Source organism: Takifugu flavidus, chromosome 18, assembly GCF_003711565.1.
Source record: "Takifugu flavidus isolate HTHZ2018 chromosome 18, ASM371156v2, whole genome shotgun sequence".
NCBI lineage: Eukaryota > Metazoa > Chordata > Actinopteri > Tetraodontiformes > Tetraodontidae > Takifugu > Takifugu flavidus.
The window spans coordinates 4929547-4942946 of NC_079537.1; the positions used below are offsets into that span (position 1 = coordinate 4929547).

The 13400-nt window shown below is 48.2% G+C and overlaps 1 protein-coding gene across 1 annotated transcript; it reads right to left on the reverse strand.

Moving 5' to 3' along the window:
• Positions 1-1237: 1237 nt before the first annotated feature.
• grapa (GRB2 related adaptor protein a) lies at positions 1238-13190 on the reverse strand. Its single transcript, XM_057014872.1, has 5 exons — positions 12869-13190; positions 9833-9930; positions 9006-9125; positions 5165-5333; positions 1238-2045 (listed from the first exon to the last, which is right to left on the reverse strand). Exons 1-5 carry the CDS (start codon positions 12968-12970, stop codon positions 1860-1862), a joined length of 675 nt encoding a protein of 224 aa, XP_056870852.1. The 5' UTR covers positions 12971-13190; the 3' UTR covers positions 1238-1859.
• Positions 13191-13400: the final 210 nt, after the last annotated feature.

Genomic DNA, 13400 nt, shown 5'->3' on the forward strand with positions numbered 1-13400 from the left:
ACCTTAACGACCATTGGCTCCTTGATTTGCCCAATGGCAACTTTTGAAGGAGCGCTAGGCTTCTGGCGCAGTAAACGTTACATTTGTCACTCTTGGCAAGTCTCTCGCAAGTCTTACTGACTCATCAACAACCAAGTGCCATATATGATTTACTGACCTTGGCGTTGGCAAAGGGCCATGTGGCTCATTGTTGTGCCTTTGTTTTACAGGGCGTTCGGCTGGTTCTCTTGTGTCTGTGTCCTTTGCTGCAAAGGCCTAAATCGGTCAGTCAGATGGGTTCAACTTTGTGTTTTTTTTGTTTGTTTGCATCTCCTGTGTGTATTTTTACTGTCGAGGATATTTGCATTTGTCTTTAGGTTGCCCATTTCATGTCCTGACTAAAAACCTGTTCCCGATGGAACCACTGAAGAGACATCTTTCAGCGTTGTGCTGACACCATCACAAATTGTTAAGTGCTAACTAGCCTAGCTCAAGCGCTGGTAATCAGCAATTTGTTTGATTAAAGCTAGCTAGTTAGATTGGAGAGATGCACTACATTGTGCAAGAGTTTTTGTTCTGACAAAACAGGGATGCTTGCTGCCAGTCCACTTTTGATATTTGTCACACGAGAAAGCAAATGTGTGATACATCATTTCAACTGCCGTGCCCACACCCCTTTGAGCGTGGTTCTAAAATAAAACCCTGTCGTAATCTGATTCCAAAGTGAGACACGTCCCGACCGGATGGCAAGAGCGCTCAGAGTTGTTTGAAACTGTATCTAATTATTTCAGACAGAGGCAGGCTAACGCTAGGAGTTATTTCAGGTGAGCTAATTAGCAGCAGCTCATTTTTCCGTGTCTCTTACCTATAATCAGAGGATCAGTGACAACATATCAAAACCAAAAAGAGGCAACAGAATCTCATGTAAATAGGAATTAGACTAAGATGGTTGACGTCCTATGCTGGATCAGAAACTGTTTAAACATATTTCTCATGAGTTCACAGCGCCAGATATGTTGCCAGTTAAGAGCTGTTAACACAGAAACAACCTATTTGAGATTCATATCTACCGGTTCAACGACTCTCCGAGTTCCCCCTCCGTTAACTAGATCGACTTTACCAACCAACAAAATGATTCTGGCGTGTTTGGTGACGGTGATTCCTCCATTATCGCAGTAGTTTCACAACCATCAACACTGATCCGAAACTAAGAGACGTGTGGCTGTGCGGCGACGAAGGGTTAAACATGTTCACACCGTTGGGAGATAGATGTTTAATTAAGATACCTCAAGTGGAAGCCCTTCGTTACATTTCAATAAATCATTTAGAACTCAGACAGCTTCAAGATTACAGAAGTACATGTATCACCGTGTTTCTTTTCCTGGTTCAGAGGTTCTCCTCACTTAATAATCACATTAAACGTGGCTGCGGTCCACGACGTTGCTTATAATGCTTCACGTCAATGATTACAGGCGATTATGAATAAATATGCAAAACAACCAAAGAGATCGATTAATTCTGATGATTTGTGCCCCTCTCAGATTAAACACCCCCCAGGCTTACTCACATATACGCTCACATTACCAGGAGTACCTACATGAAGTTTAGAGGTTTTTGCGTGTGTTCTCCAACAGCACCTTCCACACCAGCGAGAACCAGCTGTTGTCCGGATCCTCAGAACCTCCGGCTCTCATGTTCACTACATGCCAGATTCTGGCGCTCAGTCCAGGCTGATACGTTAATCAGTCCTCATATTTCTTATTTTTTCCCACGTTTATAAGCCCCAAATATTAACGAGGGCGGAGGAAGCAGTGCTGGGGGGAAGCCAGGGGTCGCTCGGCGGTGAACTTCCCTCCAACGGGTCCGTTTGACAGGTGGGGTCACTGGCAGTGGTAAATGGGCTGGACGTATTCAGGCGGGAAGAAGCCCACGTGTCCGTGGCAACGTCCCCTCCAGCGCAGCGGATCCGAGGCGTCGAGCAGCTCGATGACATCGCCGCGGAGGAAGCGCAGCTGGGTGGGATGCTGAGGCGTGAAGTCGAAGAGGGCGTGGGCGTGGTGAGGTCGCTGTGGGGGGGAGAGGAGGAGGAGTTAATGGCAACCAAACCACGCAGATTCCCTCTGATCTTAGAGAGTTGGACAGCTTGCTGATGTGGAAGCGTTAGAAAGCAACTCTGCTATTCTTTAAAATCACACAACGCCGCACAGCAAGAAGGCACCGACAGATAATCGGCCATGACACGAAATGTCCTCCACAACTTTCAGGAGGTCAACGGATTAGTTCAATCTGAAGATCTGTGACGCATCTACAGACTGAATTCCACAGTCTGTTGACAGTCTAAACAGGCCTGGTGGCCCGCGACTGTTTAAAGTAGCTATATATATATTTATAAAAGCTTGTTTACTAGTTGCCAAAGAAAACTGCACTGAATCACTCTCAGTAAAACTACTTCCTCTCCTTATTTGCATGGAATGGACCAAAACAGCAGCGTGGAAATGAGGTGGTTGTGGTTTTATAGACGAACAAAGATCCAGCCAAAGGGGAACAAATGACTTGTTTAATATGTTCTTTGTACTGGGATGATTGGGGATTAAAGAGGTAGTCGAGCCGATGGAAAACCATCCTGACTACCACTGACACAAGACAAACAGGCCTAACTAGCCTGTCATTAGACAGGAAGCCGTTCAGATGAGAGCTCTATCACAGGTCTGGGTTCTTTGTTACACTACATCCATCGCTCACGCAATAAATTCCACAACGTCTGTCTGATTGTTTTGCTTAACATCAATAAAAAAAGGAGGTTTTGTCCAGCTTGTTTTTTCAGAGTTTTATTACCTCGCAGGGATCAAAACTGAGCTGCAGGCTTGGCTGCTATTTCTGTGTCTGTTTGACACGTGCGTGTTAGGAGGAAGCTTCACCCATAACGGAGGAAGTGCTTATGGTATAAATATTTCACGTACTCCTAACGCACACAACGTGGTCCTTCGAAACGAGAATGGAGATGCAGGATAACTCGAAATGAGGTGTGAGGAGCAGGGCAGCGAAAGCTTCCCGGCAGTTTGTCTGAGCCGCGGCGTCGCTTCGCTCTGTGAAACATTAACGAGGGAAACGTTAAAGGGTTTTTGCGCTGGGCCACAGAGGCTCGGGTGGGTGTCGCAGCTTTGTTTATGCCCAAGGCCCGGACGAGGCCGGCCGGCGTGGCGTGTTTGTTAACCTGCAGGCTGCGGTTTCATAGCAAACGGCTGAGAGTTTAGCCTAAGGTCAGCCGGTAACCGTAGCGACTATTGTGATCCTTTGGCTTCTCATCATTTCATGACGCTTCTTCTACTATTCAGGGATTCGTTTCAGCGGGCGTCCTTCATTTAGCTCTGCTAACTCAATCCAGCGATTCTTCCAGGGGCCGATTCAAAGTCCTGGCGAATGTTTTCCCACGGCAAACGTTGCCCCTGCGGTGGGAAATGACGGTTTAAACGGTGCATAACCCTAACCCTAACACTAGACGAGCTTGTGACAAGATTAAACTACACACGCCCACCAAAAGCGAGTCTTCGTTGTAGGGAGGTGAGTTTACCAGTTCTGCAGTGACGCCACAACCATCTAAATAACATGAATAAACAATAAAAATAAATAAATAAAATAGATAAACAAACAGCGCTAAAGCTGGGTTGGCTGCAGATCTTCTCACTGAATTGTGAGGAAGCTGTAACAAAGTAAATAGTTGTACTTTAGGGCTGTAAACCTAACTTCCTGGGCACGCAGACCTCATTAGATCCTGATTCAGAGCAGTTGTGCCCAGATCAGACCTCAGGCACAGCTGGATGTACGCAAACTGAAGGATCGCGTGGAAGCCTCAGAACTGACCTGGATACATCCTCAGTAGCGCTGTCGTGACGTTTGTGGTAAATAGCGTGCATCCGTTGTTAAATCGCGGCCCTTTTTAGAGGATGCAGTGATTCCGCCGGGGCTCAACTCTTTAGTCGCACCTGAGCTGCATCTCTGCACAGGAATCTGGTTCTGAGGAAGGACGGATCTCAGATCTGCTCACATGCAAACGCCCTGCTTTGTCTGACAAATCCCGTTTAATAAGCATAAACCCCGACTCTCTCCGGCTGTAACGATGGAAGAGGTGTTGCCGACCGCGGTGAGATGGCCGAGAGCAAAATTCCACCAATCAGGTCCTTGTCTTGCACACCTGTATGTAAATACTGGGACAAAAAACCCTCCGATGTTTCAGTGTAAACAGGATGGTCTTCGTGAGATTCCTCATCAGTCCGTCGGTCTCGTTCTCGTCTGAGCTTCTACCTTCTATTCATTTAAAAAAGGAAGAAAGATTTGGAGAAAAGCTGTTGGGGGTTTTTCTGTCTCATTCTATAGCACAGAGGCCGCGTGATTGCACGCATTGTATTATTCCCTTTAATGTATACAATTGCAGCGAGCTCGTGGCCACAAGCTTGTGAATCATGCAAGTTAAAATTAACCTGTCACAGCTTCACAGTCTTTGATTTGAACAGGCCTGAAAGCCACAATGAAGCGAGGTCGCAGGGGGAAAAAGGGATTAGCTCAAGATTTTTGGCATTGTCTCCCAGTCTCTCAGTTACAGGGGTCCTTCTGGATGTCCTCTGCATGCACGGCCAGTGTCACCAATAGGGATGACTGCATGGAAGCAGGTTTTTAAGATTTGTATTTGGACTTGATTGGTCGGGGGAGAAGGCACTGATCCAATCTCACTCGCTATCCACAAAAAAAAAGAAAAATCCCCACCGAAGCCCAGATATCATTAATAATCATAGGGAGGAACCAATCCTCCCAGGCATCCGTGGCTGTGAGAGAACGCGGTTCGATCGCACGACCCACCTGACAGCTCACAGATGCAACATTTCCCAGCTTCACATCAATAATTCAGAGGAGACGGCTGCTCATTCGGAACTCATCCTTGTCCCAGAATTAGATATTTGTTGCAAGCGGAGTTTTTTTGGTTGTTCAAACAGAAGCTACTTTCTGCTCATCCAAGAAATCCTCTTGTTTAAAACCTGTTATGCCTCTTAAATATTGTAAAACTAGAAATGCCTGTAATTCTAATTCAAACAAGCCAAACAAACAAACACTCTCTCCGAGCCACTGTCGCTAACAGCATTTTCAGTTGGCTCTGAAACCAGGTTGGCGTTGGGCGAAAGACGCTGCTCACCCTGGCGAACTGCTCGGGGTCCCGCAGGAGCACGGTCCTCTCCCTGGCGATGCTGTTGCAGTGGTAGAACTCCACCAGCTCGTTCAGAGACGGGAAGAGTTCTTCCCACACGTAGTACTGTCCGCCGCGGTCCTGCAGCACCTTGAAGTGCTGAACGTGGTCCCCGTAACTGTGAAATAAGCAGAGGGAGAGCTTAAAGGACAGCAGAATGATCTGTGTGTGTGTGTGTGTGTGTGTGTGTGTGTGTGTGTGTGTGTGTGTGTGTGTGCGCGTATACGGTGTGTGACAGCAGGTTTGATTGATGCAGGCATCCAGACATAATCCTGTCCCCACATCCCATATTGCTCTAAGCGTTTGATAAATTTGGAAGAGGGTATTTGGGTCGGGACCAAGAGTCCCGGCCTTTCGTCATCAAAGCTGTCCCTTTGACTCCACAGCTGTCAGCTGCGGGGCCTGGCCTGCACCAACGTGCCGTCCACTTCATTTAGATTCACCACTTTTGTGCTGCTCCGAGACAAAATAGGATGAAACAGCCTAGACGGAGCATGCGGCGCGAGGCCAGATTTGCTAATGCTACCTGCCCTCCTATGCTGCTTGGTGGTTGCTAAGAAACTTGGCAGCGTATCTTTAGAAGTCTGAACATTTCACCACCCTCTCACTGTTATGCAACTGCATACTGATACATCCATCCATTTTAACCACTTCTGTTACTCTACAAATGGCTAAAATATCATTTCCTCCCATGTTTTAACACCACGGTGATGTAATATTGCATATATTCCCCATTATTGTGTCTCAACTCTTGCTGGTTCACCTCAGTTAACCAAGGTTCTCTTTGGGTAAGAAAGAAAGAGCACTGGCCCACTCTCTCTTCAAACACTGATCTGCACAGGCAAGCAGGACCGACTCCCCGATGACTTGGTGACATTCAGCTTCTCCACGCTGCCCATCTGCCTGACTCCTCTATTTCACTCTTTGTATGTCCTCATTTCTCCCTGTCAGAATTGAAAGACTTCTGTCTGTCTCCTCCACAGGCTGCATTCCTCTCGTCTATCTGGCCGTCTATCAGACTCCTTCTCCATTCTCTTCTGTTTGTAATCTGATCGCTTGTGCCTCCGTGTTTGCTGCAGGCCTTTTTCCTTCACGTGCACAGCATATCACAACCAGCACAAAAAGTTTGATCGACTCAACCCCACTGTTGTCTAACGCCGTTTGCTGCACCCTACCGGTGTGGCATGGTTACTGCAGCCAGCAGCGGTTTATGTTTTTGGTTTTGTTTTTCCAGAAATGCTATGAAACGGTATTAATAAAGGACATTGGCCATTTCAGTATCGTTTCAAATCAAACAATTACCAACCACAGAACCAGTGTTACTGGCACAGACCACAAGCAATCATGTGTGTCCTCGCGACTCCCCCGATCTGGTGTAATTAAAGCTCTTGATAACAGAGATTATTTTCTTTTTCAAGCCATGAACAGAGAGACAGCTTAAGGGATAATGAGAGTGAGACCGATTAACGGAGACAATATAACAAAAGTGTGTGTCCGCGTGTGCCCGTGCGTGTGTGTGTGTGTGAGAGAGACAGTGGAGCTAGTTTGTCTTATAAAACCGTGCGACGGTTCAGTAATCCTCTTAGTCATAAATAATAAATGAAAAAGCATAAATGGGTTGACTCTGTGAGACACTATCCTTAAAGTATCCCGTTTAGCATCCCACATTCAAACAGTCACTTGATGAGGACTGAATCTGACAATAATGTAACCTAGAGCGTCACATGTGGGGGTGGGTGGGGGGGCAACAGAATTATGATACGTGATGATGAATCGTGATGTTGGGCTGCTCTAACATTAAAAATGATGCTAGAGGGGTTATCTGTTATCCTAAAGGTGGCACTTGTCGGTCCCTGACTGCTCTCTCAGATGCTTAACGAACACTTTAGCTGCAGCTCACACAGCAGCAGCTTTATCAGTGGGATCAATCATGGTGCTTTTGGTCTTATCAGACCATTTGGTGCCTCCGTCTACTGTGGAAGCATGAAGGAAAGGAGCTTGATCCATGGCCGAGCTGACAGATTTCATTTCCTCAGCCCGTCACGCATCTTTCGCTCTTCTGGCTCATTACACAAAACCTGTGGAGCTTATATGTGGGAACCAATGATGGTTAAAAGAGCATAATCCAGAGCCAGTTAATGATATTTTTGTTTCTCCTCTGAAGACAGAAGAGAAGCGTCGATGATGCTGAACGAAAGGTCTGAATCAGCACTGTAGCTACTGGAAATCATGAGTCAGTGACACCTGGAGCGGGATTAAAATGGGCGGCTTCACCATGAGAGTTCCAGCAGTGTGAGTCTGGGCTGCGCCGCCACAGTCGGGCCGCGTTCCTGTCTGCTGCGCTCGAACAAAATCGAAAGCAAACCTCATTTGTTCTCGGCTAAAGGAAACAGGCTGCAGCTCTTTAGTTCAGCAAGACATCCAACAACCACACTGACGCCCGCGCTCTCCACTACAGGAAGTGAAGGCAGCTCAAGATTTCACGATAATCACAGAGCGAAAGGAAGTGAAGGAGGGCCTGACGGGCTGATGCTGTGTCACAGATCTGCAGTTGTGGGTCGATGTTCATGAACGGGAGGGTGAGACTCGACATTCCAGGAAAGCGAAAGCCACATTTTCATAATCTTCAGTTCATTTCAGTGTTGGTGATAACGTAAAACACCAGTTGGAATTTTAAAGAAAAAGAAATAGCAGAAGTGCTCCTGCAACCATCCCTACAAAGGCTTTTTACACCACGGCTTCATCTCCAGCCAGCAAAACATCTCAAACTCTCCGTTGTCCTGTTGCTAAGGTCAGCAGGGCCGCGCGCTGCATAGCACAGTTGCCTCGCAGCGTTAAGTTGAAGTTTAAGCTAGATAGAAACCAAAGGGGAAAAAACCCTTAGCCATGCAAAATATATAATATGCCCTGGTAGAAAAGATATATCCAGTATCAGATTTCAGTGGAGCGATGGAGCTGAGCTGTGCTGAGACGCCCCTGGCGCTGCGAGAACACATGCACACGCACCTGACCCAGTTTTCAACCATCCGACATCAGCAGCCGGGGGGACTTTGACAAAGAACCAAAACCCTCTTAAGTCTCCCCACAGATCCTCTCCGTGCCCTCTCGGCCATTCTCCACACAGCTTCCCTCTCATTTGCCTAACTTAATTCTTTGGGGTTATTTTTACTTTCCTGCATTACGGCTTCCAAAAAGCCCGTCCTAAATCCCCCAGGGAGACATATCATGCCCAGACATTGTCAGAACCAGACACAAATAAACCAATTAATCCCACCCCTAACCCCTCAGCGTGAGCCACTTCGGATTAACGGCCTCGGTGTTTCACTTCCAAACGCGTCCCTGAGCCAAAGGTCCAGACTCCAGAGAGGAGAGGTTGGGTCCCAGCTGCATCCCGGATCATCGCCCCCCTGACAAGTCGACTAATCGCTCCCCATCAGCAGCTCCAGATGCTGCAGCGTGCCAAACAGGATCAGCTGACATCTGGCCACAGGGGTTGCACATCCTACATCCCCCCCACCCCCAATCTTTATCCCCACCCCCAGCCTTCACAGCCACCAACATTGTAGTTATGTGCCTGAAAATTTGATGAGGTAGTGTGTGTGTTTGTGGGGGGGGGGAGTAATCCTGCATGTACGGAGCTGTGCACGCCTCAGTGTACTGAACATGTTTACACCGACGCACTAATTGAATTAGACAGAATGAAACTTTAATGGTGCCAGCGGATGAACTGGCGTGTCAGAGTGCCAGAGGTCTCACGTGAGGGAAGGAAACCCTGAATGTGGTCCCTTACCTGACGGACATGGAGAACTCCCCGGGGGCGCTCTCGCTCTCTCGGACCAGGAAGGCCCCACATTCCCGCTGCCTGAGGCGGCTCTCTGCCACATTGCGGGATATTCGACCGGCGAACCAGCTGGAAGAGGAGGAAGACGAGAGGATGAGGTCCAGTGTTGCAAAGCCTGCACACACAGGCTCCGTAGCAAACCTATATCCAATCACTTATAACATCCACATCAGAGCAAAAAGACGAGAAGGTAAAAATAGAGCGGGGCGAAAAGCTAAAATTAGCTCGTCGGAGGAGATATTTTTAAGACAACACCAATCCCAAAATAGTGGACGTCAGCTGTCAGCAGCGAAGCACCAATGCAGAAACTTTGCTCTCTCTTTTTTAATCATCCCTCTGTTTGCAGGGGAAGTTGGAATGAGGGACTCTGCCTCCTTGAACCCGAGTGCTGAGGCGGGTCAGGGATACGCGATGATCGTATGATCGTAACCCAAAAGCTGCTGCATGTGCTCAGACAGCTCCAGCTCCCTCCCTAATGAGCTCGGAGGCCCTCGGATGGCTGCAGGGACCGTTTAGAATTTTGTCACAATCATAAAGTAGAACCCAGCCGATGGATGAACATCTAATGGAGATACATTTGACCCCCCCCCCCCCCACACACACACACAAACACGTGTGATGTGATTACGTAAGGCAGCCAGTGAGTGTGTCCCTCTGGGGGAGGCTGCCTTATGCCAGAGTGCAGATGTCCGATGCAGGACAGAAAAGCCCCCCGAGTCGCGTGCGTCCGAGATGGGTGAAACGTGAGCACGTCGGAGGCGTGCGCGTGTGCTTACGCGTGTGGCCGCAGGTTGATGTAGTTTTTGGGCACGAAGCCCTTCCTGTTGTGGAGCTCGGCTGTGTACCAGTTAGGGTCATCCTCCATGTTGGTGATCTAGACACAGGAAGGGGAAACACACATCCGCGTTATAAGTAATTACTGTGATAGACATTAAAAATATCAATCATAAACAGAAACTTCTTGAACCCCGTCCTGGCAGCGCGCACGACCGCCAGCGCACGCCGCTCTCAAGCTCTGTTATGGAGGATTTAGGGGAATTTAGATCAGACTGTACTGAACACCTGCTCCAAAGAGGGATTTCAGGTTGGGCCTTTTTTTCCGTCTCTCTCACCATTTCACAGCCCCCGCAGATGCCGCGCCATCGCACACAGGGGAGTTTTAGCTGCAGGAAGCTTTAGGTGAAGCAGTTTGTTCCGTCTGAGACTTGTGATTATTACAGAATATTAGGCAGCAGCGTGGGGGGCCGAGTGACGTCAGGTGAGCGGAGGAAGCAAACGGGTGTGAAACTGCCTGTTTGCAGGACAGCTGCAACTTTTGATGAACTCTTGGTTCTGCTCAGATGGAATGTCCTTTCCTGCCCTGATGCAGAATCTGTTGAACAGCCAGAGAAGTTTCAAGAAACGGTGAAGACGGTGAAGGTGAAGACGGCAAAAAGAGGAACCACAAGTGTTGCGCAATGCTTATCTAAATTTACTTAGCAGCCTGCCACGTCTGCTTAGACGTGTAGATTCTGTGGAACTGCAGGAGAAGAGCGTCACGTATTGAGGGCATTCTGCTATTTTAACAGTCCTCGATCCATCGCCGTTCTTTCTTCGTTTCAGATCTTCCTTCAGTCGCATTTTGATGGGTTTTGGCTGCGGCCCGCTTATTTTCCAGCGACACGTGTCGTGTCATCAGTCTTTATCTCCTCAGAGCCGATGTTTGGAGGCTTCCCTTTATCGCAGGGAAATAAAAAAGAGAATTATGAAGAGAGAACTTTCTTTCCACATTGGCTCAGTCATCTCGGTGCATGTGGGACCCTCATTTCACGCACCATCGATTTAATGTGCACTTAAAAAGTGTCACCTGCTGTGGAAGGCTTGGCTGTATATAGCTTCAGTCACCAAACTATAACTGTTGCCACCATTCTGTCACACTTTGGAGTCATTTAGGCTCTCCGGGGTATCCTGGAGCTGGGGTTGCATGCTCTAATGAGCCTAAACAAATCCAAAACCATCAGTTGTTGACTCTAATTTAGACTTGTTAGCGTCTCTCAAATAAAAGGGCGTCAGTGAAGCGGTGCGTTCGAAGCCCGCGATGGCGGTGCGTTCGAAGCCCGCGATGGCGGTGCGTTCGAAGCCCGCGATGGCGGTGCGTCCTCCAGCGGGCCCAGCTCGGGGTTCTGTTCTTTGGCTGGGCAGATGGGATTAAGTGGGGGTGAAATATCAAACTAGTTTAAAATGAGGAAGCTAGCTTCCGGTCGTCTTTCGCTGGTACATTTGTAACTTTTCCTTTGAAGTGAAAAAGGCCGATACGCCAAAGTCGCAGCTTCGGGAACTATTTTTGGGCCCTGTGTCCCGCTTTTCCCAAATATGTGTGGCGTGATAGACGTGTGAAAGTGTGATTTTTATAGAAACAAAGCAAAGTCTCTCAGCGTATTGCAGTTGCCACGCTTTGTAGGTAATTTTATTCCACTTTGGCATCATTACTGTCCCACTTGATCTGAACAGGGAAAATTGGAAAAGATCCCAGGCAGATCCCATTGATCCATGTCTATTCTTCTTCTTCTTCCTAATTTAACCATACTGGATTTATCCACAGCCACTGATTCCTCTCCAAACGACCCCTTTCCCAACTATATATATCATATATACCTGAGAAGAAAGCCGGTGTCCTACTGGAATATTTACCCTGCTGAATATCAACCTGGACACTTTGCAGCTCACAACAGACGAATCTGGGGTTTGATCTAAATCCAACTGAAACCCCAAACCACTGCGCTGTTGCATTGGTGTTTGCAGAACAAAAACAACGTGTGTTTTCACGCTCCACTTTTGAGTCCCTTGGGTCAGACTTGGCCGCAGCTTTAAAAACATTTCATTTTACTACGGAGGTAAATTTAACGGCACATTACACGCCCAAACACCCAGTCGTTTAGATGCAACTACAAAAGAGGATGTGACCAAAAGACCAGAATATTCATCGCTCGAACGCGGCTCTTACTTTTGTTCAAATCAAGATCAACCCTCCCAGAACTCCCATTTAAGCAGTAGAAAACTGCAGAACCAGGTTCCTATGGGAAGTCCCTCCAGTTGAAGGAGATGGATTTGTGGTCTGGAGCATGGTAGAGATTCCCGCTGAGATTCTACACCCCTTGAAATGAAAGGATGGGTTCAAATGTTGAGGACACTTATGGAGGAGATGAAATGTTCTGGCAGGAATGAAAGTTGCGTCAAGTCTACAGAGACAACGAGGCTGCGGAAACATCCAAAGAGCTTTCTAAAACGCTACGGCTCACAATCCTGGAATTAAAAAAAGCCCCATACGGCAGATTTGGCAGATTAGAACTGACCCTGAAACAAAACCCTGCTGTGCAACTGTGTGCTGATCACCCGCCGCCTTCCCAGTGAGGGAACTATTAGTCACATCTTGTGTTAAAACGCTCTAAGACTCTCGAACAGCTGTTGTGTTCTCGCTCTTGGAAGCAGCGGTTTACTCCTGCTGTCATGGAAGGAGGGATTTTCTAACACAGCAACTCGCAACTGTGCAGGCTGTATCTCAGGATCAGCTGTACTGACGCCGAATTAGCATGCCCGGCTATTAACAGAGGAAGGATAGTTGTTATCTCTATCCCGAAACAGTGGAAGTAATTAAAAAGATAGAGATCCTTCTGATGGGGGGTAGGAAAAGTGCTGCAACAGGAAATCTGCATCCCTGGGACCTGTTCAAGCTCTCGTGCTCGCCGTTGCTCTGGACAGGCCACTGACTTTGTCACTGCTAAAAGTGCGGCTTCCAGATGTGAATCACGTCAGGGACGTCCGACAGCTCTTACCTTGAGTATGTCTCCCTTGTTGAAGCTGAGTTCGTCGCCCTCAGTGGCACGAAACGTGTAAAGTGCCGCCGCTTCCATGCTGAAGACCCCAGACACACGCATGCACCCACCAAAAGTTGATGCCCCTGCTGATGCCCCCAGCAAGGAGCGAGGAGATGGGGTGGGGGGTGGGGGGTGGGGGTGAATTGAGAAAAATAAAGAAATAAATAAGGCGAATGAATGTGAAGGCTAAGGAAAGGTGAGGAGGTCTGGTCTGCTGGAGCTGAGAGGATGAAGGAAGGAGTGAGCCCAGCGCGGGGAAAGACACGACTGGCTGCTGCTCGGCAACGCTACCATGAGTAATGCTCAGGGGGGGGGGGAGAGGGAGAGAGAGGTAGGGGGCAGGAGAGTGGGAGGCACTTCCTCCGTGTATATTTGTCTCACAGAGTCGGCGTCGGTCTCGCTGTCAATCACTCGGCGCTCCACACACCACTGTGGTTTTTGCCTTCACACTTCCTGCCGTCGCCTTCCCCTGCTGCAGAGTCGCACGTTC